Here is a 27,305-nt window from a genome sequence, read left to right on the forward strand (position 1 = left end):
ACCTGCCCTCAAAGGCCCAGCTGCAGCATCCATTCAGCCTTCTGAGAATCAAGCTCTTTCCCCAAGTTCCCGCATGCAGCACATTGTGTGAACCTCTAGGCTTTTCATCTGAGGCCGTTTCCACCCCCAGGGCCACACACCAAGTGCTCAGAAGAGCTTATTAAAGTGGTGTCCCCTGCACAGCAGTCCATCATTACTTCCTCCGGAAAGAGCAGACGTATTGAGCTCCTGGGTGCCAGGCCGAGTTAGGAATTTTCACATGCACTTGACTTAAGTTGTGTAACCTTGGGAGGTGGGGTCGTTAACCGATGACAAAACAAATCAGAGGCCCAGTGACTTTTCCATGGTTACACAGCAAGTAATTCAAACCCAGGTTAGTCTGACTTCGAGGCTAAGGTTTTCCCCGTATAAGCGGACACAAAACAACAACTGTTTATCATTTATGTGGTATTTTCACATACATTATTTCATCTGATCCTCACAACAGCCCTGTGAGGTAGGTAGGGTTATGTATTACTGTTATGCCCATTTCACAGATGAAGAAACAAGGTGGCTCAGAGAGGTGAGTGACTTGCATAAAGTCACACAGCACATTAGTGACTTTATAGGTCCTATACTGTCTCTAAAGTCAAGTTGCTTGAATTAAGAAGCACCAAAAGGATGGAGAAAAAACAATTTCTATGGACGGGACAAAAGGGTAGTAGTGGTAATTTATGAGATTTCTTCTTAATCTGTTTTGTTGTGGTCATAGCTTCCATTTGAGTATCATTGGCCTGGTGGCCTGGGACAGTTGTTATAGACTCTTGGGTCCCACTGTAGGAGGTAAAGACCTGCATGATCTAAGGGGTGTGGCCTTGCCCACAGCCCAGTGTACGAGCTACCTACACACAAAGCACAACCATGGGAAGACCCTTCCTCGGCACATCTCCCACGAGTGCCTGTGCGCCCGGCCCTCCTGGCTTTGTCTGAGGGCCCCACCCCTCGGGAGCGCTCGGAGACTCCCAAGACGGGACTCACTCTAGGGATGAATCATAACGTGCAGCTTTGAAGCCTGCACTGCTCATCACCCCTTGGGAAGCAGTGACTTGGGGTGTCCTGCTCTGGCTCTCACCCCAAGGAGGTCCCTGGTCTGATTATGACCAGAAACAGTACTACTGGGGAAGGCCACCTCCTCAGAGCAGGGTCTCAGGGCCTGGATACCTGGTCCAGGGGCAGTGTTACGGTGCACACTGCTCCTCGTTGCTCACTGCTTTCCGAGACCCTGGTCTGCTTCCTCGGGCAGCACACTGTCCGAGAAGATGAGCAGAGGGAATCTGAAACTGTGGTTGTGAGGAAGGTGGGTGAAATGGGGGTCACAAAGGAGGCAAAGCCGTAGTAAAATGGGGCTGACTTACCGAGGATGGAAGAGGGCCAACCTTGGTTCTGAAAACAGATCCCAAGGGGAAATCCGAATAATAGTATTTTCATAATGTGTGTCTGATCTCTCAAGGTGACTGTTTTGAAAGAGAAAATACATCTTTGGATGAGAAGAACCAGACCAGAAAATAGAACCAAGACCAGAAAATGGGAGTGAAAGGACAGATTTTGGCTCAATATAAGAACTTCCTAACAGCTGTATCCGCATGTGGCCAACCATAGCAGGGGCTACCTTAGGGATGACGAACTTCCCATCTGGCGAGGTGCGTAAGAGGGATAGGCGACCACTTGGGGTACTGGGGAGAGGAATTCATCCCCAAATGTGCTGGTATGTTGGGGTGAGGGAGGACTAAGCGATTCTTGAACTATTTTCCAACCCTGAGAGTATATAATATATTTGTTTAAAATGACTTGTTTCAATAATACTTCCAATTCTTGGGGAAAGGATTATAAAAGCCAGGTAACAGGCCACATTACGAGGTGCCTTTCATTGTACTGGCTCCAGATTCTCAAGCCTTTACAGAAACAGCAGCCCGTCTCTGAAGCCAGAAATCCCCAAATGCTTATTAGAGCTGACCCACTCAAAAGGGGTATCACCCATCTTCTGAACTCTGCTCAGATGCTCACTCCTCTGGGCCATGCCACAGCCCAAATCTCTCCCCCAGTGGTGGCCAATACAGCTTTGAGAACATACTGCTTTTCCAACCCAGCCAAACATGGTTGCCCTCGGGCAAACAAGTCTACAGTCCTGGCTGCATCCTTGGGACAGAGGAGGAGGGGTGATGGGGATCTCTGGGTACTTCCCATCCTGGGAAACTGAAGGGAGCATCTTGCTCTCACCTCATCCCCTCCACCAGGGGCTCTTATTCAGCTGGGTAAGTGAGGCACTGCCTAGTGGTAGAGAGAGATGGATCCATGACAGAAACGCTGTTCCTCTGTCTAGCCAGAAAGTCCTCTGGTCTCTTTTAGGACACATGGACAGATTCTTCACTTGTCCTAATAGACTGCCCATCTCTAGCTTAAAATGGCAAGAAAAAGGATGGCTCTGTTGAGAGGACACATGAATTCCTACCAGCGGACTGCCTCATGGGGGGAATCAAGTCCTGCTACGTGATTAATACAGATTAGTAGCGTGCCCTGCCTCACACCACTGGTGAGATGCTCTTTAAGATCTCGGCTGACCTGGAGCTGGTTGAGGGTCCCCCTCCAACATGTTTAGGGTCCTTTTATCTGTACCGTATTAATCGAATAATCTTATTGTTCATAAAATCCAGAGCGTGTGGGTGAGAGGAATCAATGCAGAAGCCATCACTTAGAGCAATTTTCAGCACCTCTTCCACGAAGACCTGGAAGCTGTTGATCTGCTTGTTGGCTGGCACCACCCAGAGCCTCTTGAGGTTCTGCTTGGTGTACTCCTCCTCTGGGAGACCCTCGACATTGGCCACCCAGTCCAGAGTCAGGTGGTTGGGGTCCTGCAGGTGGCTGGTGATGGAAGAGAGATTGCCATTAGAGCAGTAGAAGAGCTTGGAGCCCAGGAGCTTGAGGAAGAGGCAGGAGGTGCTGAAGATGTTGGCATTGAAGACCTCCATGCTGGAGGAGGAGAGGCTGTAGATCTGGGGTGCCTCGCGCACAGTGAAGTGCACTGTTTGCACACGCTGGTTCAGCGTGATGTTGAGCATGGCGTTCTTCTCCGCCTTGGAGAGCTCCACCTCCTTCTCCTGCAGTGCCTCAATCAGGGGCTGCACCTGGTAGAAGTCAGCCTCCCTGCGGAGCAGACCCATCTCCTGGAAGTCCTCGGGTAAGTCCAGGTGGGAGGTCCGCAGGAAGTTGAGGATGTAGCGGAACACCTTGCCGTCACGGTCAATGAAGCAGTTGCCCTGGCTGTCCCTCTTGGTGGGCATCTTCCCACTGAACATGGCACCTAACATGGAGTCAGGGAAGCTGGTCAAGGTTGCCAGTGAGGTTGTATAGAGCTTTCCCCCGACATTAAGTGTGATGGGGTCGGACATGGCAGGAGGCTGGGGTGCTGGGAAGTAGTCCTAGAGGGAGAAAAGTGAGAAATGACCATCACTCAAACATAGCTGGGCTTAGTCTTCTGGAGCTGGTAAAGCAGAATACCACAGACTGGGTGGCTTAGTAACGTGTTTCTCATAGCTCTGGAGGCTGGAAGTTCAAGATCGCAGTGTGGGCAGATCTGGTGTCTGGTAGAGGCCGTGTCCCTGCTGTATCCGCATGTGGCAGAAGGGCAAGAGAACTCTCTGGAGTCTCTTTTCTAAGGGCACCGATCCTGTTCTCTACCATCATGACCTAATCACCTCCCAAAGGTCCCACCTCCTTACACCACCATATTGGAGGTCAGGATTTCGACATGAATTGCTGGGGACACAAACATTCAGACCATAACATCTAAGTTAAGTAGTCATAGTTCTCAACACCTTATTGTGGATGGAGCCTACAGTCCTTGAGGTCAAAATGAATTAATACTTGATGAACAAAATGATGGGTGATCATTGTCACACTGTCTAAAGCATATTAGGTTTACTAGGAAGTTAAGAAAAAAAGAGAAGAAAAAAACAAAGCCCAAGTCCCACCTTCCAGAGATTTTTTTTAAAGATTTTATTCATTCATTTTTAGAGAGAGAGAGAGAAAGGGAGAGAGAAGGGGGGAAGAGCAGGAAGCATCAACTCCCATATGTGCCTTGACCAGGCAAGCCCAGGGTTTGGAACCGGCAACCTCAGCGTTCCAGGTTGACGCTTTATCCACTGCGCCACCACAGGTCAGACCAGAGATTTTTTTAATTGGTCAGGAATGTGACCCCAGCATCGATATGTTTTACAAGTGGCCTCTGAGTCTAAATGTTTGGTTAGGACAGAGAACCACTGGTCTAGGGAAAGAGGAAATGTGCCTGGACTGCATGCTATGTTACTGGCTCTTACATTTGCTTACATAATGGGAACTTATGTGATACATAATATCACCTGACACCGATAATACCACTGTCCATATATCTTGTGCAAATGAGGAAAACTGTGCCTGGATTCATTCCCCATGCTCAGAGGCGAAGGGCCACACAGGATTCGAACCCTAGTCCCTTTATAAGCGAGAGATAACTGTGCAAATGCTCACTAGTCAAAGATGGGTACACTTCACAACTACTTAACAAATGCTTTGAGATTTACACTCCAAGCCTAGTGCTCCTTCCGTATCAGTATTACCTTCCTGTTTAATTATTTTCCTATCCCAAAAAATTTACAACTGGCTGTGATTAGTGCCATTTCCAACTATCTACCAGCCCCACAATGGCTCACTCAGCCCTTTAGACTCGAAATGACACCCTTTTCTGGACTCTCATCCTCTTGTAACAACTTGCGTTGCCATGAAGATGCTCTTGGCTCCTGGTGGCCTACTGCTTCCTGTCATGCTGGCACCCCAGCCTCCTCTGACACTTTCTTGGAGGTCAGTGCAAATGTGGAGTCTGCCACCGAGCACCCTCTCCGAAGGCTCTTGTCCTGCTTTTGACAGAGCCTCTAGCAGCCTCCTCCATCAACATGAAGTCTTACATTTAAACCTTCTCTTTAAGGTTTTAAAAAGTAGGGATGTACCATCTCTGCTTCCAACATGATACTTTCCCAAGAGCCAACCTATGGGACAGTCTTTCCCTGATGCTGGGTAGGGGTGGCACAGAGTAACTGACCCCAGTGCTGACCTTGAGAAGAGTCCAGGCTGGTGGTGGGGACGGAGACAAGAGGGAGTGAGGGGTCAGTGACAGGGGACATGTACCAGGCTCTGTGGGAGTAGGTCAGGAATGAATTGTTGGTACAGAGGTCTGAGGGGGTCTTCCCGAAGGTCACCCGGCAAGGGTGGTGAGTAGGCCAGAGTACTACACGTATCACCACGTCTGCTTTCTGGGGAGGCTGGCCTCACTGAGACCCCCTTATTCCTGAGGACATAGACCTGCCACCCTGAATATGGAGGAGATGCTTGGCTGCCCTACTCAACTGGCTGGGGGGTCCCCTTGTGACTGCGTCCCTCTCTAATGGGTCACTTTAATACAGCAGAGAGGCATTAACCATCTGGAGCGTCTGGAGAGAAACAAGCTGATGATGAAGTTATAAAATTGTCAGCAGCAGCCTGAAGCAGATGGGCTGCGAGACAGTGGGGAGATCCTACGAGGGGGTGGGGTGAGGAGGAGCGGCTGCTGGGTGGAGACCTGCGCTGGGGAGGGTGCTCGGTCTTGGGGCTGAGTCTGGCCAGTTCTCTCTAGAAGGCCCAGGCAGCAGCCCAGGAATAGGCCACCCCCTTCCTCATTCCAGAACCTCCTCTTTTGTCTAGATAGTAATTTGCATAGTTTAGTTTCCAGTCTCTCTGTCTCCTGGATTTAGGACCCAGGCTCTGTGAAGTGACTCAGCCCCTCGGAAAGAACAGGCTCAGGCGCCAGGAGGCTGGGCTGCCTTTCCTGACAGTTCTGTGAGCTACAGCCCCCGTATCTCTGTGCATTAATGCTGAAAGCTCAGAGCCCTGGGGTGGAGGGGACAGTTAAGAGCTACAAGACAAACCTGTTGGCCCTTGGGTGGGTACCCAAACTACTATTTCTCTCGCAAAAGCAGCAGAACGCCTGCCTTCCTGCCCCCCCCCCCCCCCGCATTTGTGCGGGAGAGCAGCCGAGGCAGCTGCACAGTCAGAGGGAGGGGCAGAGGCTGGTGGGAAGGCAGGTCTCCTAGGGTGCGCTCCGTGGTATTCTCTCCATACCCACGAGTCACAGAGCCCATTCCTCCAAACCCCTACGTTCTAGTGGCAGTGCCATGGTGTCCACCAGCATAAATGCTCAGGCCCCACTGTGAAAGGCACAATGACACAAGGGGGCAGGAACTGGCACCTTTGCGGGGCTGAGGAGCTCTATGAGTATGGCAGAGGGTTTGTGGCCAGGTGGGGATCAACTAATATCACTGAGCTACAGCTCCAGTGTGTACCCAGCTGGACATCTCTAACTGGACAGCCTGCAGGTACCAGAATTCCTCTTTCCTCAAACCTTTCCTCTTCTCAGCCATCTGTCTGAGCCCAAGACCCGGGAGGGAGTCCTGACTTCTCGTCCCTAAAATTTTTCTCAACTCTTGTCTCCGTGAACCTATTCCTATAGCTACTCCTGGAGCTCAGGCCTCATCCCCACACCCCCTACACCCTCACGTGGCTCCCTGCCATCTTTCTGTCCACCTTCCATTTTAGGGTGTGGGCTGCTCTTCCTGCAGCACCGCTGCCTGGCCTGCTCTCCGCTCTCACCTCTAACCCGGCCCTGCCCCACTCTATGCTCTGTCGCTGCAGGCACCACAGCACACACCCTCTTAACTGTCCCCTGCCTGGCTCTGCTCTCCTTACACCACCTTTCTCCACTTTCTCTGCTGTCAACCTTTAAGGCCCTGGCTATGAGTCGCCGCCTCTCTGTAAGGCTGTCCCCAAATCTCCAGTAGGTGAATAGCTTTCTTCTTGGGGCCTCCAGGTCCCTACAACAGCTCTCTCCAGCACTGTCCACCAGCCTGTCCATCTGCTCTGCACATAAAAGCCTCCTTCCTGGCTTTTACAGGATGCAGATAGCTGGACAGCCATATGTAAAAAAAAGAACCTTAACCCGTATCTCACATCATATACAAACAACAAAATATGTTTGTATATGGACCTAAATGTAAAATCTTTTTAAAACTATGAAACTGGAGGAGAAAAATCTTTGCGATTTTGGGTTAGACAGAGATTTCTTGGATAGGACCCGAAAGGCACAAACCATAAAAATATTGACAGACTGAACTTCATCCAAATGAAAATCTCTTCAAAAGACACTGTTAAGAAAATGAATGTAAGACAAAGACTTGGAGGAAATATTTACCAAACACATATCTGATAAAGGGTCGTTAACCAGAATATATAAAGACCTCTCAAAACTCAGTAAGAAGAAAACAGATAACCCAATTTAAAAAAATGGGTAAAAGATCTGAACACTTTACCAAAGAAGCCGTACAGATAAGTACATGAAAAGAGGCTCAACATCATTAGTCATTTGGGACATGAAAACTAAGACCACAATTTGATACTACTATATACCTATTAAAATGGCTCAAATAAAAAATCTGACAATACCAAATGCCAGTGAGCACACAGAGCAACAGAAACCCTTAGACACTGCTGGTGAGAATGCAAAATGGTACAACCATTTTGAGGAAAAGAGTTTGGCCTAGAGCTTTCACATGACCCAGCAATCCCACTCCTGGTTATTTATTCCAAAGAAAACATATGTTCATGCAAAAACCTGTATGTGTATGATTGACTATAGCAACTTTATTCATAATTACCCAACCTGGGAACTAAGATGTAAATGCATAAACAAACTGTGGTATAATATGATGGATGGAATATGACTCAGAAATATTAAGGAACTAACAATTGACACACACTACAATGTAGAAAAATCTCAAAAGAATTATGTTAAGTGAAAAGAAAGCCAGCCTCAAAAGGCTACGTGGTGTGCAATTCTATTTATACAACATCCTGGAAAAGGCAAAACTATAGAGATAGAAGTCAGATCAGTGCTTTCTCAGGGCCGGGTTGGGGAAAACACTGGCTAACGTAAAGGCATTGTTACCAAACTCAAGGGGTTCATCGCTTGGGATGTTCCATTTGAGAAGTAGATGTGGTTGTCAGGTTGTTTTATTTACTTGGGACAAGTAAAGTAGTGGAGAGGATTCACATCCAAAGTTCTGTCTCCTCAAAGGGAGGCTTAGTCATTGCCTATATACATGATTTGGTTAATTACATGGTGATTTCTTCTTTGCAGTTAGCTAAACTTATCCTGTTGGGTTAGGGTCAAGCTCCTCTGGTTACAGCTGCATCTGCAAAATACTGTGCTACATTTTAACACTGAGTAAGAACTGCTCAGACCTTGATATCCTTTTCCTACCAAAAAGCATTAGAGATCATTTTGGAGTAATGGAAATAGTCTGTATCTTGATGAATTGGTGACCAAATGACTGCATAAAGATTATAAAAATTCATATAACTGCATGTCTAAAAAACGAATTTTACTATTTATAAATTATATGCCTTAATAAACTTGAAAAAAATCAAGATTGTGATTGTGCCATGAAATCCAGACAGTGGGTTATAACCAGTTTATATACATATATTGTTGTGAAACTTTTGTTTCACAAACCTTCTATTGCAAAGACAACTCATGACTTCAATGACAAAACAGTAAAACTCAAAAAGCCAGTTTTGTAAAAGCCAGATTAGAAAAGATGCATGGGAATGCCAACTGAACCAGGAAGGAGATACAGAAGTCCCACCACTGTGACTGAATGAACAATTCTCTTAAGCAGACTTTCCAAATCTGCCTCTTGACTTGGAAAGAACCAGGAAAATGATAAGGCCCATTTCCAAATCTGCCTCTTAACTTGGAAAGAACCAGGAAAATGATAAGGCCTATCTCCCTCTCTGAGAAAACCACTGCTGTCAAACCAGGACATCGTGCCATGTTGATCATCAGACCACCTGACCTGGCAGAAAAGGCCGGGGGCCCTGGGAACTTGGGGTTGAGGCTAGAATTCTCCCCTCCCTGAGAGGGTTTGTGGTCCAAACGAGAGTGGGATCTAAGGCCCAGCATGGAACCACATGAGGGCACTTCCAGTCTACGGCCTGAAAATCACCTGGTTGCAACCTCTAATTGTGACATAGAAAACAGAGTTCTTTAAGAGGAGATACCCTATAAGGAAGGACAACAAGACATCAGTCTAGAGAAAGTCCCTGTAGATCTCACACAGGACATAGATTATGTGTGAGGGTTACTTACATGTGCCATAACTGCATTAGATGCATTATTGATTCATTTAAGCCCCATACAAGGAGAATGTTATCTGTTTTACAAATGGGAACCTGAGGCTCAGAGAAGTTAAGTAACTTGCCCAAAGCTGGGCAGAGCCTGGATTCAAGCCTAGGCCCAACAGCAAAGTCTGTGCTCTCCAAGTGACAACACTGTTCTTGGGGCATTCAGCGGTCAAGGCCCTTGGAGAAGTCTCCCCTTCTGTCCTCTTACCAGGTGCTCTCACACTTTCCATCTCAGTTTGATTTTGACCTATACAAAGAGTAAGGCACAGAGAATGATCATTTCCTGAGCACCTAGGACATGGCCCCAAGCTAGGTGAGACATTTTCCTGTAGGCTATTTCATTAAAATACCACACCAAAAACCAAAGCAGAGTTAGTGAACCAGCTGCTTCAGATCACATAGCTAGAGGAAGCAGAGCTAGCCAGCATCCTGTGTGAGGTCTTTCTCCAAAGCCTGTGCTGCCTCAAGTAACACAGGCTATGACATCTTACTAAGAAGCATAAGCTGGATTTGAATAGAGATCCCGTAATGCTTAGGAGAGTTGTTCTTAAAGTTGTTCTTCTAAAATGAATTATAGTTGATAAGAGATCCTAATTCAAATCCCCACAGTATTTTTTAAAAAGGTTTAAAAAAGATTAAAATCTCAGTTTGTAAAAGTTGATGAGTGATAACCTGAAAATATCTGAAAAATAGTAGATAATATATTAAATTGGATTATAAAGCAAACAATGAAAAAGAAGGAATTTTGTAGTACGTGTTGAAAGACTGGTTAGCAATTAAAAAATACATATCTTTTTTTTTTTTTGTATTTTTTTCTGAAGCCGGAAACAGGGAGGCAGTCAGACAGACTCCCGCATGGGCCCGACCAGGATCCACCCAGCACGCCCACCAGGGGGCGATGCTCTGCCCATCTGGGACGTTGCTCTGCCGCAATCAGAGCCATTCTAGTGCCTGAGGCAGAGGCCACAGAGCCATCCTCAGCGCCCGGGCCAACTTTGCTCCAATGGAGCCTTGGCTGCGGGAGGGGAAGAGAGAGACAGAGAGGAAGGAGAGGGGGAGGGGTGGAGAAGCAGATGGGCGCTTCTCCTGTGTGCCCTGGCCAGGAATCGAACCAGGGACTCCTGCACGCCAGGCCGACGCTCCACCACCGAGCCAAACTGCCAAGGCCTAAAAAATACATATCTTTACAACAACTCTGGGGCCCTGTCCTGCCAGGGTCACATTATCTTTATTTTACAGATTCAGAGGAGGAATCCCTGGTACAGAGCATGCCTGACCTCTGAGTCGTGCCTTCTGGGAGGATCTGGGTTTGGACATTGCTCAGAGAACCAGTCTTTGGGAAGCAACCTGGGGTGTCTTCCCTAATTTGTTTAATATTTTATTATTTTTATTAATTTTAATTTACTGTGTTAACATGGTCTAATTTGGGTTTTGAGCAAGGGACTGAACCGAGCCACAGGGGTGCTAGCCGGAAGTCTGTTCTCTCATGGAGCCCTGGCAAAGGTCTGAGCTCTTTTCTACATCACTGCCCACTGAACTTCCACAATGAAACTATTTTCTGTGCAGTCTACTCCTTTTATACAGTGAGGACCAGCTGTTATGAGTACAATGAATCCATCCATCCATTTCTTTTCTTTTTCTTTTACTTTTAAAAATTTATCCATTTTAAAGAGCAGAGTGGGGGGGGGGGGGAGGAGCCATCAACGCCCATATGTGCCTTGACCAGGCTTCAAACAGCATCCATCCATTTCTTACCTGTGCTCAAAGAGCCTAGAAATATATACCACAGTAATAATGAGCACGTGTGACCCTGGATCTTGGTTTCTAAATATTATCTTCTACAAAAACAAACAAACAAACCAAGGGCTTCCTGGAAAAACTGATGATTCCACAACTTTGACAGGAAAAGTTCAAAGCGAGCCTGGAACTCTCTTGCCAGATAGCAAAGAAGCAATTAAAGATTAATGAGGTCCTCTCAAAAGAACACAGGAGATCTGAAAAGTTCTTAACAAAAGGAAAAAGTTTGGTAACTATATGTGTTGATGGAGGTTAACTAAATGTGATAATAATTTCTCAAAATACATCAAATTATTATGTTGTACACCTAACACTAATACAATATTATATGTCAATTATATTTCAATAAAAAACAAAAGAACATAGGAGCTAGCATGAAGAGATTCTCATTGGCCAAATTTGGGATAGTTTGAGTACAAAAAAAGGTTAATGATGATAATGGGTTATAATACAATGAATTCTTTAAAAATCATGAGTCTATGTTATTGCAAAAAGAAGTAGAGGGAGCGAGAAACACATACACACACTTATACTGTAGCAAAGATACCAGCTAATAAATTTAGTAATGGCTTAATTAAAAAATTACCATTTTGCAACCTTCAGTGTTGCAATTCAGGCAAGGATTAGAGTGAAAGGTTATCACGAACATAAAATTCCAAGTCTCAAAGAATCACTTCTCAGACTACTTATTAACTACAGGGGTAGAGGGTGGCAGTTGGGTGGCTGAGTGGATAAAGCGTTGTCCTGGTGCACTGAGGTCATAGGTTTGATCCCTGATCAGGGCACATATAAGAAGCAATCAATAAGTACAAAACCAAATGGAACAATGAATTGATGCTTCTCTCTCTCTCTCCCTCACCCCCTCCAAATCAATGGAAAAACATTTTTAAAAATTATAAGTGGGGGGGGAGGCTGATCAGGTGGTGGTGCAGTGGATAGAGTGTTGGACTAGGATGCAGAGGACCCGGGTTCAAAACCCCGAGGTCGTGGGCTTGAGCACGGGCTCACCAACCTGAGTGCAGGGTCAATGGTTTGAGTGTAGGATCATAGGCATGACCCCATGGTCACTGGCTTGAAGCCCAAGTTCACTGGCTTGAGCTCAAGGTTGCTGGCTTGAGCAAGGAAGGGGTCACTTACTCTGCTGTAGCCCCCGGGTCAAGGCACATATGAGAAAGCAATCAATGAACAACTAAGGTGCTGCAATGAAGAACTGATGCTTCTCATCTCTCTGCCTCCCTTCCTGTTTGTCCCTCTATCAAAAAAAAAAAAAAATTAAGAAAAAATTACAAGGGGGAAAACTTACCCTTATGTAGAGAGATCAGGCTGTCATGACCTTAACCAATAATCAGATTTAGCATGCATGGATAGTAGGACCTGGATATCATATGCCTCCCAATGTGATGCAATAAAAAGTATTGTACACAACATTACCAGAAAAGAATCTAATCTCTGATAAAATAACGAAGCAGTTAAATAGGTGGAAAGGCTCTATCTGGAGCAAATGAGTTGCTTAAAGATATAACTAAATGCAATGCACAACTCTTGAATGCATCTGGTATTTAAAAAGCTACGTATTTTTTTGGCATTTGGAGAAATCTGAATATCAACTGTTATTAGAGAATACTGATTTGTTGCTAATTTTCTTAGGGTGATAATGGTATTGTGGTTATGTTGGAGAATATTATAATTAGAAGATACATGCTGAAGAATTTAGGGGTCAAGTGTCAAGATGTCTGTAACTTAAAATAGTTAGCAAAAAAGGTGTAGGTGTCTATATGTAAAAGTAAAATCAGCCTGACCAGGCGGTGGCGCAGTGGGTAGAATGTTGGACTGGGACGCAGAGGACTCAGGTTTGAAGCCCGAGGTTGCTAGCATGAGCACCGGATCATCTGGCTTGAGCCCGGGCTCACCAGCTTGAGCGTGTGGTCTCTGGCTTGAGCATGGGATCATAGACATGACCCCATGGTTGCTGGCTTGAGCCCAAAGGTCGCTGGCTTGAGCCCAAAGTTGCTGGCTTGAGCAAGGGGTCACTCGCTCTGCTGTAGCACCTGGTCGAGGCACATATGAGAAAGCAATCAATGAACAACTAAGGAGCCACAACAAAGAATTGAGGCTTCTCATCTCTCTCCCTTCCTGCCTGTATCTCCCTATCTGTCCCTCTCTCTGTCTCTCTGTTACAAAAAAAAAGTAAAATCAGCAAAGTGAGTTGGTACACCTAGGTGAAAGGGTACTTTTTAATTTTTTTGTAGGTCTGAATATTCTAAAAATACCTTTATTTTGAAAGAAGGGAGAAGAAAAGAACACTTCTTCCTTCACAGGACTGTAGATGTAAAGTTCCAGTCAGAGTGTCTGGCCCCAGTGAATAGATTTATTACTATTACTATTAAGCAGCATTGAAAATCTCCATGTGCTATGCTTCCAAGCATGTGGAAACCAACCAGGGCTAAGATAAAATAGCCCACAGAAGGGAGAAGTCACCCTACAGAGCTCCCCTGCCCACAGAAACACTAGGCCTGCCTGCTTCGCTGCAGGGATCCAAACTAGGAGAAGGCGATTGTTCAGGCCATGTTTCCCCTGCCTCTTGAACCCAGAGCCTCTGCTACTATAGAAGAAAACTCCTGTCATGGCTCACAGAGAATATTCACAAATGGGGCCACTTTGGGGCCCTATGAAAGGGTGGGCGGGATAGTGCATGGACTTTGACATCACCTGGGCCTGCACTGGAATCAGGGACTGCCACTTAACTAGCTGGGTGGGCCTAGGCCAATTCCTGGATAGATGATGTCACCACCATCATAACAGCACCAGCAATGACGACTGACGTTTACTGAGCAGTTACTACTGTGCTAGGCACTTTACGCATGTCAGTCGCAGATGAAGCAGATGCAGGTGCTCCTTATTTTCTTGAGCTTCACAGGTGTTTGTGTTTTTTACAAATGGAAGGCAAGACCCTCCACCTGCAAAAAGATTATGACTTGATTTTAAAGCAATACTAGTTTTATTACAGTGGTCTGAAACCAAACCTGCAACATCTCCAAGATATGCCAGTACTATTATTATACCCACTTTCATGACAGGTCCTCTCCTACCTCCAGTTTGGTAACTGCCATCCCCTCTGCCTGCTGTGAAGGCAAATCCCATTCATCTGCCAGGCCCCTCAGCTGGGTCATTCCTTCCTACTCTCATCTCCAGGGAGTCTTACTCTCTCATCCCTTACCAAAGCTCACTTAAGTAGATAGGTGCCTGACCACCCTGCTGGGGCGTCTCCCCTCTCTGTACCCCAGAAGCAGGGAGAGCAGGGGAAGGAAAAGAAAGTTTTTTGTTTAGTCAGATTCATTTTCCTTATTCCAGACTAAATTTACCTACCAGTAAGGAGGTTTATCACATCCTGGAATTTTTAAAACTTTTTTTATTTTGGAAACACTCTCTTGAATTTTCAATTTGGAATCTAAGGCACAGGGCAAAGCCTAGGTGACCACCTAGAAGTAAATGCAAGAACTCCCACTGTGTAGGTGATGGAGAGAACTAGGTTGGGTAAATTTCAAGGATGAAAATGCTCAGTGAGTATGTGTTTCCCAGTAGACCAGATGAGACTTCCCCTCCTTCCTCTGCTCACCAGGATAAAGACTCTGGCCCACAGTCCTGGGGGCTGCTCTTCACCTTCTTTTCTTAGCCTCCCTATGCCAACAGCTGTAGTTTTAGCTCTCTTTTGCCCAGTTCATCTCTAAGAGGCCCACAGGCTGCTCTATTATCCCCAAAACCCACACTGTATTCCCCATGTATAAGACATTCCCAAGTATAAGACACACCTTAATTTCTGGGCCCGAAATTTGAAAAAAAAATGTATTACATAAAGTTATTGAACTCAAGTTTTATTCATCATAAAATTCATACAACTTCTCAAGCGGGAAATGCAAGTAAAAAAGTCCACAACCACTGTATAAAACACACCAAGTTTTTAGACCCCAAATTTTTCGGAAAAGGGTGCATCTTATACATGGGGAAATACGGTATTACCTAGACTAAGGTGACACAGGTGGACCTTGGAGGGAGCTATCCAATAGCCCATGGCATAGGTGGGCTATGCCTGACATCCTCATTTGCAGTCTGTTACAGGCTCCCAAGTACCATCACCACCCCCATCCTGTTCCAGAATTTTCCTTCATCCTTTCAGCACACTCTCAGGATTCATCTTGTGATTTTCTTCAGGTACAAACACCTCATTGCAACCACTCTTTCTTATGACTTATAAACAAAGGGTTTTTAAGTCCATCTCATTTCACCCTCTCAATAACTACAGGAGAGTTGCCTTTCAGGTTGGCATTCAAAAGGGCTGAGAACACGGGTCCTGTCACACAATCTGCAAAAGGCAGGTTATCAAAACTTTTTTTTCTCTCCCCTACTACCTACTCCAGACTAATCCTCTGCCTCCCTAGAGTGCAGGGAAAAAAGCAGGGTCTTTGGAGTAAGGAATCCTGAGTGGTTCTGGGCAAATCACTTCACTCCTCTGAGCCTCACGTTACTGGTCTGTAAACAGATATGGTGACGCCTTTACAGTGTGAGAGTTGAATGAGATCAAGTGTGTGACGCGCTGAATTCACGGGTTGGGCTCTTTATTTCTAGACACAAGGAAGGGAAGGTGTTCTGTGCATCCACAGGTATTTGCCCACTCGGGTACCCCCTTTCCCAAACTGTATCAGCGCTGCTGACACCGGCCTTTCCAGGGCTTGGAGGCATCCTTCACATCTTGTGTTTGCGTCCCTTCTTCCCCAGTGCTTTTCGGCCCATTCCACCCAATCCAACCCAGGCTTGCTTCATCGGCATTCTCAGCACCCACTCCCCAGCCCCGGATTCGCCCTCTCCGACCTCACGCGTGCTCCCCTTCGCACCTAGAGACTCCGCCCCTCCTTGCCCCACTCACCAGAGACTCCTCCCAACAGTCTCGACCCTCAAGGTCCGGGCTTTTCCTACCGTCGCCATCCATCCTGGCTCCTTCCACCAGCTCCGCCCCCTCTCCTCGATAAGTGCTCCCTCCTCTACAGACACAAGCGCTACCATGCCCATCGCACAGATGAGAATGGCGAGGCCGTGGTAGGCTAGAATCTAGCCGCTAGATGACCTCTCAGGGTAGGGCAGGTGCCCGGGTAGGCCCGCACCCCTCAAGGGCTATCCCTGAGCCCCGCGTCCCCGGCCGCACCGCACCCACCTCCTGCCCTCGCTCTGCAGCCTCCCCTTCGCGGGCGGCCAGCGCAGCTTTGCAAGAGGGGCGGAGGCCTGGAGCCCAGCCCCGGGGTGGCAGCCCGGGACCGCGCGCTGCGCTCCCGGACTTGTAGTTCTCTCTAGGCTCTTTGTGGTTGCGTGCGCCGAGCGAAAACTACATCGCCCAGGAGGCATTGCGGTGAGCCGTCCAGTTCTCCGCTCCACCCCACCTCACCCCGCCCCCGCCAGCACGCAGGCCGGCTGGCCTTAAAGGAGACGCGGCCTGAGTGGCGGTTCGCGGGGTGGCTACCGCTTGGGCTCCACCCTATTATCCGCACCTTCCCCCTTCTCCTCCCTCTGCTTCGCTCCGCAGCCCGGCCGCCCCGCAGCCTGGCAGCTGTGCCTCTGAGTCGGGCTTCCTGGATACAGACTCGTGCAAAGAGGTGTGGGGAGGTTGGACTTGGCAGTGGAAGCAGCATCCCTGCCATCTGGGACCTGGCGGAGGGCATCCTCATTCCGGGAGGGGAGGAGTAGAAGACCCAACCTGACCTAGCCTGGCCCAGCCTAGTCCTGCCCCGCTTGAGCGCCTCGCACAGGAGCTGGGTCTGAGGCAGGGTCCGCTGGAGTCCCAGAGGTATGGGGGCTGGGGGCGTGTGTGCGGGGTGGAGGGAGTGCCAGCACCCTGGAGGTTCAAGAGCCCTGTACGCAAGTGTAGGGCTCTGAGGGGCGGAGGTTGGGAGGCTGGAGATCTGGATTCATCCTGGGACTCGCTGTGTGACCTTGGGCTAGTAGCTGCCCCTCTCTGGGCCTCAACCTCCTTCATCAATTGTGTATGGAGATGATGCCCCTTCGCCGCCCCTCAGGGCCGAGGACACCAGCGTTCAGTACAGGAAGTTCGCTGGCCTTTCGTGAGGTCCGCAGCCCCAGCCTGGGCTGAGAGCAGTTGCCCTGGTATAATTGGAGAGAGGGCTGAGGCCCAGCTGGGACACAAATGGGATGAGGTCCAAGAGTCCAACTCTGCTTGGAATGGTTTCTGCTATCCTCAGCATCCACCCAGTGTACCCCTCTATGAGAGCCCAGTGAACAGAATACCCTGATCTGTCAGTCTGGTGCCTGGGTGTGGGGACGTGGCCATCAGAGGTATTGTGAGGGGTGGCTCCCAGCAGGGATGGGTAGTGTGGTGAGCTCCTGAAAAGGGAATATATGCTCCCATCCTTTTCTCTTCTCTCCCGGCTTCCTGCTCCGTGCCCTTTCAGTAAAAGAACATTAGCTTTTTACTAGTAAAACCTCTTTTTACCTTTTTTCCCAGGAGATAGTTGGTGGCCCAGATGAGGGTTTCCCAGTAATAGGGCGAGAGTCTCCTTCCCAGGGCTTTCTTGGTTAGAAGTTGTTAAAAAAAAATACAGAGATGCTGCTACCCACAGATGGAGGGGTGGGAGACACGATTGGAAGGACTTTTGGTTGGGAGGGACAGCCTGGTGCCCCCAGGGAATCAAAGGAGGGAAACTGGGTATGAGTGTCAGAGAGAGGAAATGGGCTGCTCTCAACTCCTGGGTGCTGAGTTGGGGCTTGTAGGGGCTGCTGTGCTTTGGGGTAGGGGTAGAGTGAGGCCTTTCTGAGCCCCTCTCTTCTATCTCATGAGATTCTGTAAGCTTTTGACCTGAGGGTTAACTGTGAATAGTTTTTCTGTTTTTTTTTTTGTTTGTTTGTTTTTTTGCAGGGACAGAGAGAGAGTCAGAGAGAGGGATAGACAGGCAGGAATGGAGAGAGATGAGAAGCATCAATCATCAGTTTTTTGTTGCAACACCTTAATTGTTCATTGATTGCTTTCTCATATGTGCCTTGACCGTGGGCCTTCAGCAGACCGAGTAACCCCTTGCTCAAGCCAGCGACCTTGGGTCCAAGCTGGTGAGCTTTTTGCTTAAGCCAGATGAGCCCATGCTCAAGCTGGCGACCTCGGGGTCTCGAACTTGGGTCCTCCGCATCCCAGTCCGACACTCTATCCACTGCACCACCGCCTGGTCAGGCAGTTTTTCTGTTTTTTGTTTCCTTCAGCTTTGGTTGTTTGAGTCATTTCTAGAACGGTTAAAGCCTCACTCAGACCCTTCCAGTGACTTCTGTAGGGGAGTTCTTGGCTGATATTTAAGATTCTCAGTCAGGATATGCGAGACCAGACCTGGACAGATGTGGGGCAGTGACTGGACCAAGGGGTAAGCCAGTCCCTGGAAGGTGCTTTTCTGGTCATATCTTTAGTTTCATCTCATCTTGCTGTCACATGTTTGTTGTTGGTCACTTGGCACTCTTTCACTTCTGTGCCTGGTCCTGTACTGGGCACTGGGCACAGATAGGGGGGACTGGACCTACTTCCTACCAAAGGAGAGTCCAGCCTGGTGGGGGAGAGAGACGTGGAACCCAGTGACACGGCTAAGGGATGAGAGAGGTGAAGTGGGCTTTAGGAAGCCAGAGCTAAGACACTTGGACTTCAGGGGGACTAGGAAAGGCTTCCCAGAAGAGGGGATGTGACCTGGACATTGAAGGATGAGTTGAAATTTGCCAGGAGAGAAGAAGGGAAGCCCTTTTTTTCAACAGAGAGGGCATCCCCAAAACGTGGCCAGCAGGAAAGGCCCTGCTCAAATTCCTATAGATTCTCTACTAAACAGCCTTTGTCAGGCCCATCTCTACCCCACCCCACATCAGCTAAGTGTCACAGAAAGGGCTTGAAGGGCAACTCAGGAGTTTGGACCTTTTCTTGAAGGTGCTGGGAGTCTGGAGAATTCTGAGCAGGAGCATGGAAGGAATGGAGCTAACCATCTAATGAGATTAATCTGAGGATGTTTGCAGGGAGGGTCAGAAAGATCGGGGAGGGATGAGGAAGCCTGAGGTGGGGCCCAGGGCATGGGGACACTGTAGACATGCACATATGGTGACTTGGGGGTGATGGGGATGAGTGAAGCCCCACCATGCAGGAACAGACACTAGTCAGTCTTTAGGAGGGATGCAGGGGGCCATCTGAGAGGGACAGATAAAGGAATCTGGGCCTTCCGGGGGAGGTGTTGTGATTTTCCTATGTGCTCACTGTGTGTCCTGAAGTGGGCTGGATGCTGCTGGGACTCTCAGGGTGTCATGCTTGGGGAGGAGCAGCAGCTTGGCTGGGAAAGGACAAGTGGTCGGCAGGTGGTCATCTCCCATTTTGGGACTCAGAGGCCGAGAGAGGTGAAACAGCACCAGCCATGGTGGCTATGTGGAGGGTAGTGGCTGGGCTAGATTCGAAGCCTGGGCTCTTTCCCTGCAGGACACATGCCCCTATTAAAGGACAGGTTGAGGGAGGAAATGAAGAGATTGATGGGGAGGAGACTGCACTAGTCCAGGAAGAAGGAGGAGAGAGGAGCTGCTCTTGGATGGGGCTGGGGCTTAGGAGGAGACTGGAAACAAAAATTGCCAGTGAACACTAAGGGGTGAAAGTCCTTGTAGAATCAATGAGATTAGGAGTGTGTCTCCTTGTCTTCTTCCCTGACAGTGTCTGCTTCACCCATCGGTGTCAGATGGCCTGGGAGTAGACTCGTGACTGCTCCAGCCTTCATTTCTTTTATACCGTGTTCCAGCCCCATCAGTGGTAGGTGGAATAGTCCCCATTTTCTACGTGAGAAGGCTGAGGAGCCTAGGAGGGACTCACTCAAGGTCACCTGGTGATTCTGAAGCAAAGAACCCAATGGGTCTCCTGCTTTTAATACAGGCTCTTCTGAGGGAGGTCACGGCTGCCGTTTGCTGCCGTGTTTGGTGTGGGGCTGCTGTCTCTTGGGTCAGAGCCAGCGTCCAGAGGCCGTCTCTTCCTGGTCCTGCATCTAGAGGGATAACCCACCTTCCTCTGAGGAACGCTGGCCACCGGTTCCTCCCCTGGGAGGCTGAGTACTGGTTCTAATCTCATGGTTCTAATCTCACACTGCTGAGGCTGTGTTCCTCTCCCTTGGTGATCCTTAGCTTCAGCATTCATGCCACTGGGACAACAGACCTGTCCCGCCTCCTTTCTGTAGCCATGATGGGGTCTGGTGAGTTTCAAGCCTCTAAAACCATTTTGCATGAATGCATCAAAGATAGTAAGTAGTAAGCAGGTTTGTTGGAGACCATGGCAACAGCTGAGCACAGACTGCCTGTGTGGGAGTGGGGGCAGGCAGGCAGGGCTTGCCTGGAGTGGCCAGGCCGTGGACTGTGCAGAGGCTGCAGGGCTGGCTGTGGAGGTCAGAGCCCTCACGGAATTGCTCCACTGACTGAGCTCCAGCTGCCAGGCGCAAACCACTGTACGTGGTAGGTATCAGGTAGAGTGACATGAAATTGCCAACGTCTGACCCTTCACTTTTATGTGGTTCAACCTAATATAATTTATCCCTATTTTACAGAAGACAAAAGACTCTCATGATGAGATTTGTTCAAGGTCACACAATGAGTTGCAGGACCAGAATAAGATTTGCTCAATGTCACACTGAAATGCAGAACTTGGCATTCCTACTCTGACTTCCTGCTGCCAGAGCCTTCCCTAGCCCCAGAACTCCATTTCTGCCTGCCCCATGTCCCCTTTCTCCACACTTGATGTCAATATCTTATCGATTAGGGTTTCTCCTTGGCTGCCTGAGTAAAGATGTCCCTCAGAGATACTGCAGGTTCTATTGCAGACCATTGCAATAAAGCCAGTAACACAATTAAGCAAGTTGTAGTATTTTTGCTGGTGGAGGGTCTTGCCTTCGATTTGTAAAATACACATCTGTGAAGTGCAGTAAAGCAAAGTGCAGTAAAATGGGTATGCCTGTACCTGGATTACTTGGCATCCTGGGTTGAAAGCATATTACAAACTAAATCCACTAGCCTGGAGGGTGGGAGCAGGGGGTTTTGTTGGATGGTCTTCAAAGGAAGTTGGCCATAGCCACTGGTTAGGAGAGGGAGGACCGGGGCAAAGAGACCAGTTTTGAAAGACACCTTCAAAGACCTTGCCTTGGTACTCTTTGCCAACACCTCTGCCTCTATCAGACTAGAAGCTCCTAAAGGCAAGGACTTTGCTTCTGAAGAGAAGGGGACTGACATTTTCTGAGCACCGTCCTTGTGCCCAGCAGCATGGTAATGACTTTATAGTTAGTTGTCTTCACAACTACCTGCAGGGTGGAAACAGGCTCAGAGAGCATAAGTCACCTGGACGGTAAGCAGAAAGCACCCCAGATGAATCTGAGGCAGCGAGGCCAGTGTTGGGGAACCACTGCTCTGTGCCTTGGCTACACCCACAATAACCTCTTTATAGATACTCAAACTGCAATGACAGGCCTGGAAGATGCCAGCCACTGAGAAGTAAGCCCCAGTTGCTTCCCTGTGGAGCTCATAGTCTGCTGAGAGAGACAGAGAAATAAATGGGCCCACCGCATTGTAATACATGCAGTAATGGATGTTTAGTCTTGGCCAAGAGTTAGTACAGAGAAGAGTGTCTCCACAGGCTTGGCATGTAGTCAGGGTCCCACAGAATCTGTGGCTCTGAATAAAAGTTTTCGGCCCCTCTAGGAAATTTCTGCCTTGTCTTCCCACCAACTCCAGATCTCAAGAATAGAGTAGCTTTGCCTGACCAGGCTCAGTAGCACAGTGGATAGAGCATCACACTGGGATGCTGAGGACCCAGGTTCAAAACCCTGAGGTTGCTGGCTTGAGAGCAGGCTCACCAGCTTGAGCGTGGGGTCATAGACATGACCCCATGGTCGCTAGCTTGAGCCTAAATGTCACTGGCTTGAGTTCAAGGTTGCTGGCTTGAGCAAGGGGTTGCTGGCTTGAGCAAGGGGTTACTTGCTCTGCTGTAGCCCCCTGGTCAAGGCACATATGAGAAAGCAATCAATGAACAACTAAGGAGCCGCAACAAAGAATTGATGCTTCTCATCTCTCTCTCTTCCTGTCTGTCTGTTCCTATCTGTCCCTCTCTCGGACTCTCTGTCTCAAAAAAAAAAAAAAAGTTTTTACTGAGCCCATAAGATTAGTGAAACAACTACTGTGTGTTTAGCCTTAGATCAGGTGCTGCCTAGATTGGGATTATACAAAGAAGGAAAGAAATGACCCTGTCTTCTAGGAGCTGAAAGTTGGGTATTACAAGAGCAAACTGTACCTATGTGAACCAGCATGAGAATAAGGAGTCAAAGTGAGACGAATGCTTCTTGGAAACAGCCTACGTGGAAGAGAAGGGCAAAGGGAAGTCTGTTATGTCTCAGGAATAAGGTAATCAGTAACTCATGCTGTATTCTGTGTTTGCTCACCCTAATGCTGGTGGCCGAGGCCAGGCAGGTCCACATCGGATTCAGGCAGATGGTAGAGAAACTGCTGAGCCAGAAAGCGGTGGGCCATTCCCATTTAATAGATTCTCACAACAGATGAGCAAAGAGGCAGGGGAAAACCGCTTCTCATGGCAGCAAGTGAACAAGCAAAAGGGCCCCTCACAGCTGCAATCCCCCATCTGCCCTGACGGCAAACACCCATATTCTTACATAGACTACACACGTGGCGTTTCCACGTGCTCACACACTAATCAGGCAAAGTATAAGCGAGCTAGCCTAACATAGCTGTTTTTCCCACACTCACTAAACAAATGCCTACTGTGTGCCAGGTACTGGGCTAGGTGCTGGGGATACCATGGTGAACAAAACCTGACATGGTTCCTGCCCTCAGGGATCTGCAGACATACCTCAGAGATATTGTGGGTTTGGTTCCAAACCACTGGAATAAAGCGAGTCATAATCTTTGCTGGTGGAGGGTCTTGCCTTCAATTTGTGAGAAACACATCTGTGAAGTGCAATGGAGCAAAGCACAATAATATGAGGCACGGCCACACATAGTATAGTGGAGGAGGTTGACTTCAATCAAGCAATCAGGGTAAATGCTATAAAGGAGGATAGGATACTCTGAAATTAACAATGGCGTTTGACCCAGGCAGGGAGGTCAGGCAAGTCTTTCTCCAGGAAGTGAGTTTGAGCTGATGTCTGCAGGGTGAGCCAAGCAAGGAGGGGAGAGAAGGCCTAGTGACTCAAGAGTGAGGGACTAGTGTGGACTAAGGCTGGGAAGGCAGGAGAGGCAGGCAGGGCCCTGAGTGTGCAGTCCTGGAGCACAGAGACGAGATGCTGCTTCAGTGGATGGGAGTTGGATCCATACACCCCCAGCACTGTGTGATCCCAGGTATAATGGAGGAAGAGGCCACAGGTGGAATGGAGGATGAGGGATAAATTCAAGCCCACAGGTACAGGGCTATTTTCATTGAAGAGAGGGTGTTCGAAGTTTTGAAGGAATATAGGAGTTTGCCTGGTTGTGTGACTGCGTGGGCTGATGGAGGTCTTGGGAGATGGGATGTTTCAGGCAAACGTACAGAGAAGTGGAATTTAACAAAGATCATCTGAGAAAGCAAGAAGTTGATTGGGACAGGATAAAGTGTGCAAGGGATCTCAGGAAGTCCTGTTGGCCCTTCCTTGGGGCCCTAAGTGGTTCCTCCCACCTGGAGGTGTAGTGAGTGTGTGTGTGTGTGTGTGTGTGTGTGTGTGTGTATGTATCTTGTGTTTGGGCACGCCCCATTTCATCTCTCCCACGGGACATGACTGGCCAGGACTCTGGGCGCCAGCTTCTAGATCCAGGTCCTACTTGTCCCAATAGTGGATGAGGTCATCAGGGAGGCCTGGGGATAGAAAGGCAAAAGGGTGGGAGTAGGGGGAAGGCTCAGGTGTTACCTTTGTGAGTTTAAAGCAGTAACTACAACTACCGGGACTTATCATATGCCGGGCATTGTACTTTTACTTCAGTACACCTTCCAGTGAGGTAGGTATCCTCGCCCTACTTTACAGATAAGAAACTGCGGTCCAGAGAGGTTGAGTTGCTTGCCCCAAGTCTCAGCACGCTGGGAACCTGTCGGGCAGAGTGTGACTTGCACCCTGTTCCCTACAGTGCGGCCGCCATGGACAAGATCCTCGAGGCGGTGGTGACATCGTCGTACCCGGCAAGCGTGAAGCAAGGGCTGGTGCGGCGTGTACTGGAAGCGGCGCGGCAGCCCTTGGACCGAGAGCAGTGCCTGGCGCTGCTGGCGCTGGGCGCGCGCCTCTACGTGAGTGGTGCCGACGAGCTGCCGCGCCGCGTGGGCTGCCAGCTGCTGCATGTAGCCGGCCGCCACCACCCCGACGTCTTCGCCGAGTTCTTCAGCGCGCGCCGCGTGCTGCGCCTGCTGCAGGGTGGCACCGGCCCGCCCGGCCCTCGCGCCCTAGCCTGCGTGCAGCTCGGCCTGCAGCTGTTGCCTGAGGGGCCCGCGGCCGAGGAGGTGTTTGCGCTGCTGAGGCGCGAGGTGTTGCGCGCTGTGTGCGAGCGCCCGGGACCCGCGGCCTGCGCGCAGGTGGCCCGGCTGCTGGTTCGGCACCCGCGCTGCGTCCCCGACGGCCCGCACCGCCTGCTCTTCTGCCAGCAGCTGGTGCGCTGCCTCGGTCGCTTCCGCTGCCCGGCGGAGGGCGAGGAGGGCGCCGTGGAGTTCCTGGAGCAGGCTCAGCAGGTGAGCGGGCTCCTGGCGCAGCTGTGGCGCGTGCAGCCCGCCGCCATCCTGCCCTGCCTCAAGGAGTTGTTCGCCGTCATCTCCTGCACAGGTGCGTGTGCGCTTAGGCTGGGTTGGGGCGGGAGGGAGTCGTGTGTGCCAAGGTCTTGGGTGTGCGCCAGGGCAGGTGGCTGTTCGTGCACATTCTTCCGCTTGGCGTGCCCATGTGCTGTGTGGCGCGCGTGTCTGCGTGTGCGTGTGCCATGGGCGAATGCACAGGTGGGAGAAACGATGTTCCATTATTTAGTTAGCAAACCTATCCGGAGCACCTGCTGTGAGTCCTATCCTGAAGTGGGTGCTGGCGCACAGGGAGGCGCAGACTGCCTCGTGTGGGGAAAGGATGAACCCAGATTAATCTGGCCAGAAGGAGGACCTGGGGGCTGAATGAGACAACGTCATGCCCTTTGGGTCAGGTGAGTTTCCTAAAAGTGGAAAAATCTTGAGCCAGATCTTAGAGAGGTGGGCAGCACCAGGCAGCAGGGGTAAGGTGCTCTGGGAAGGTGGAGGGAAGTCTGGAGACTCAATGGAGCCTGTAGGTGTCAACTCTGAAATGTAAAATCTTGACTCTCCATTGAGAACGGGAACTTGGATTATAGTATAAATGATTAAAATAAGATCTGTACCTCCCCTGATTATGGATGGGGCTGTTTAGGGCAAAGGAAGGTAATGGTTCTGGCAGCAGGAAGAACCAGGCTGAGTGTGTAAGGACCAGGGTACTTATAAAATAGGACAACAGCCCTGGCCGGTTGGCTCAGCGGTAGAGCGTCGGCCTGGCGTGCGGGGGACCCAGGTTCGATTCCCGGCCAGGGCACATAGGAGAAGTGCCCATTTGCTTCTCCACCTCCCCCCCCCTCCTTCCTCTCTGTCTCTCTCTTCTCCTCCCGCAGCCAAGGCTCCATTGGAGCAAAGATGGCCCAGGCGCTGGGGATGGCTCCTTGGCCTCTGCCCCAGGCGCTAGAGTGGCTCTGGTCGCGACAGAGCGACGCCCCGGAGGGGCAGAGCATCGCCCCCTGGTGGGCGTGCCGGGTGGATCCCGGTCGGGCGCATGCGGGAGTCTGTCTGACTGTCTCTCCCCGTTTCCAGCTTCAGAAAAATACAAAAAAAAAAAAAAAATAGTTCAACAGATTTTGGTTACTGAATATTCTTTCTCACCTAAAGCAGTAGCAGTGAAGGTCTGATGAGTGAATGAGTTAAGATTGAGTCAGGCTGTGATGCTGAGGAGGTGAGCAGGTGCTCTTTGCAGAGGCCCAGCCTGGTTCCTTGGCAGCATGAGAGCACAGGGTGATGGGGGTGGTGAGAGGCGCACCTGCCTTGCTAAGCTCAGCCCAGCCCTCTGTTCCAGAAGAGGAGCCGCCGTCCAGTGCCTTGGCCAGCATGGTCCAGCATCTCCCATTGGAGCTCATGGATGGCGTCGTCCGGAACCTCAGCAACGATGACAGTGTAACGGACTCTCAGATGCTGACTGCCATCAGCAGGTGGGCTGAGGGCCCAGTGTTGGTCAGGTCTCGCTCCCTCCCAGAAGCCCCTTCATCTGGGTGGGGTTGGTGGGCTAGATTTAGTGTTTAAGTGCTCAGGCCCTCCTGCTTGATGATTCATCCATCTTTTCTTGAGCCCTGCTTTGTGCCTGGTCCAGGGCTGGATGTGGGAGACACAGAAGACCCTGCCCTAGTGATGTTCCCAGTCCGGGGACTAGTTCTGAAGCCCTGGACAAGTTAATGGCCTTTCTGAGTCTCAGTTTACTTTTCTATAATAGCAGATTTGAGTGGTGGTATAAGAATTTGGTAGGCTTCTGTGGGGTCATATAGAAGATGAAAGTACCTTTACAAAGGGTTTTCTGAGTTTGGCAAGACTCAAACGGAGTTTGGGTGCTTTTCAGGTCACACAGTTGCACATTCCTCACCTCATTTGAACATCATCACACCTGTGATCTAGCCATACCTGCTCATCCAGTGATCTCAGAAAATGCCGCCTACCCTCCTGCCTGCAGGCCTTTGGCTCTGCAGACCCCATTCACCTGGCATGCCTTCCCCTGCCATTCTTTTCATACCTGTGTACACATCCATTGTCTTTATGGGGCCTTCTTGGATTCTTTATTTTTAGTGGGTAAGAATGGGAATGCAAGAGATAAGCTGACCAAGTTCAAACCCTGGCTCCACCACTTTTTGCCCGTGTGACTTTGGGCAAATTGCTCAACCTCTCTATGCTCCAGTTTCCTCATCTATAAAATATAGCATAATTTAACCCATCTTATACAGTGTCTTGAGTATTAAATTAGATCAAATCAGATAATACATGTAAAGTGCCTAGAAGCTGTTATTGTTGTAGTTACTGTTACTGTGTTTTCACATTGTTTTACTTCTTTAATAGAACATTCTGCTCAGTATTTAAAAATATATATTTTCCTGGACACCTAGTAGGTGGCAGCTTCACGCTCAGTGCACATAGATAATTG

General features: G+C 49.3%; 2 protein-coding genes across 5 annotated transcripts in view; one reads left to right on the forward strand and one right to left on the reverse strand.

Moving 5' to 3' along the window:
• Positions 1–452: 452 nt before the first annotated feature.
• Positions 453–16,364, reverse strand: KCTD21 (potassium channel tetramerization domain containing 21). Of its 4 annotated transcripts, none has more exons than XM_066369418.1 (3): positions 16,286–16,327; positions 13,789–14,036; positions 453–3,455 (listed from the first exon to the last, which is right to left on the reverse strand). In XM_066369418.1, exon 3 carries the CDS (start codon positions 3,423–3,425, stop codon positions 2,643–2,645), a length of 783 nt encoding a protein of 260 aa, XP_066225515.1. In that variant the 5' UTR covers positions 3,426–3,455; positions 13,789–14,036; positions 16,286–16,327; the 3' UTR covers positions 453–2,642. The 4 variants fall into 4 exon arrangements, with proteins under 4 accessions (XP_066225515.1, XP_066225504.1, XP_066225526.1 ...); XM_066369407.1 differs by lacking the exon at positions 16,286–16,327 and adding an exon at positions 16,001–16,279; XM_066369429.1 differs by lacking the exon at positions 13,789–14,036 and having other exon boundaries at positions 16,286–16,364.
• A 240-nt stretch (positions 16,365–16,604) lies between these two features.
• The window catches only part of USP35 (ubiquitin specific peptidase 35), a 40,034-nt gene continuing 29,333 nt past the window's right edge, over positions 16,605–27,305 (forward strand). Inside the window, exons 1-3 of the mRNA XM_066369444.1 lie at positions 16,605–16,912; positions 24,223–24,905; positions 26,196–26,328. Of these exons, the coding sequence (XP_066225541.1) occupies positions 24,233–24,905; positions 26,196–26,328 (806 nt within the window). The 5' untranslated portion in view covers positions 16,605–16,912; positions 24,223–24,232. The remainder of the gene's footprint in view (positions 16,913–24,222; positions 24,906–26,195; positions 26,329–27,305) is intronic.

This window comes from Saccopteryx leptura, chromosome 1 (genome assembly GCF_036850995.1).
Source record: "Saccopteryx leptura isolate mSacLep1 chromosome 1, mSacLep1_pri_phased_curated, whole genome shotgun sequence".
NCBI lineage: Eukaryota > Metazoa > Chordata > Mammalia > Chiroptera > Emballonuridae > Saccopteryx > Saccopteryx leptura.

Coding starts and splice junctions, on each gene's coding strand:
- KCTD21 (XM_066369396.1), bottom strand. CDS start 16,063: ATGGATGGCGACGGTAGGAAAAGCCCGGACCTTGAGGGTCGAGACTGT. Junction 3,456..16,000: donor ACTGTTGGGAGGAGTCTCTG/GTGAGTGGGGCA, acceptor TTCTCCCTCTAG/GACTACTTCCCAGCACCCCA.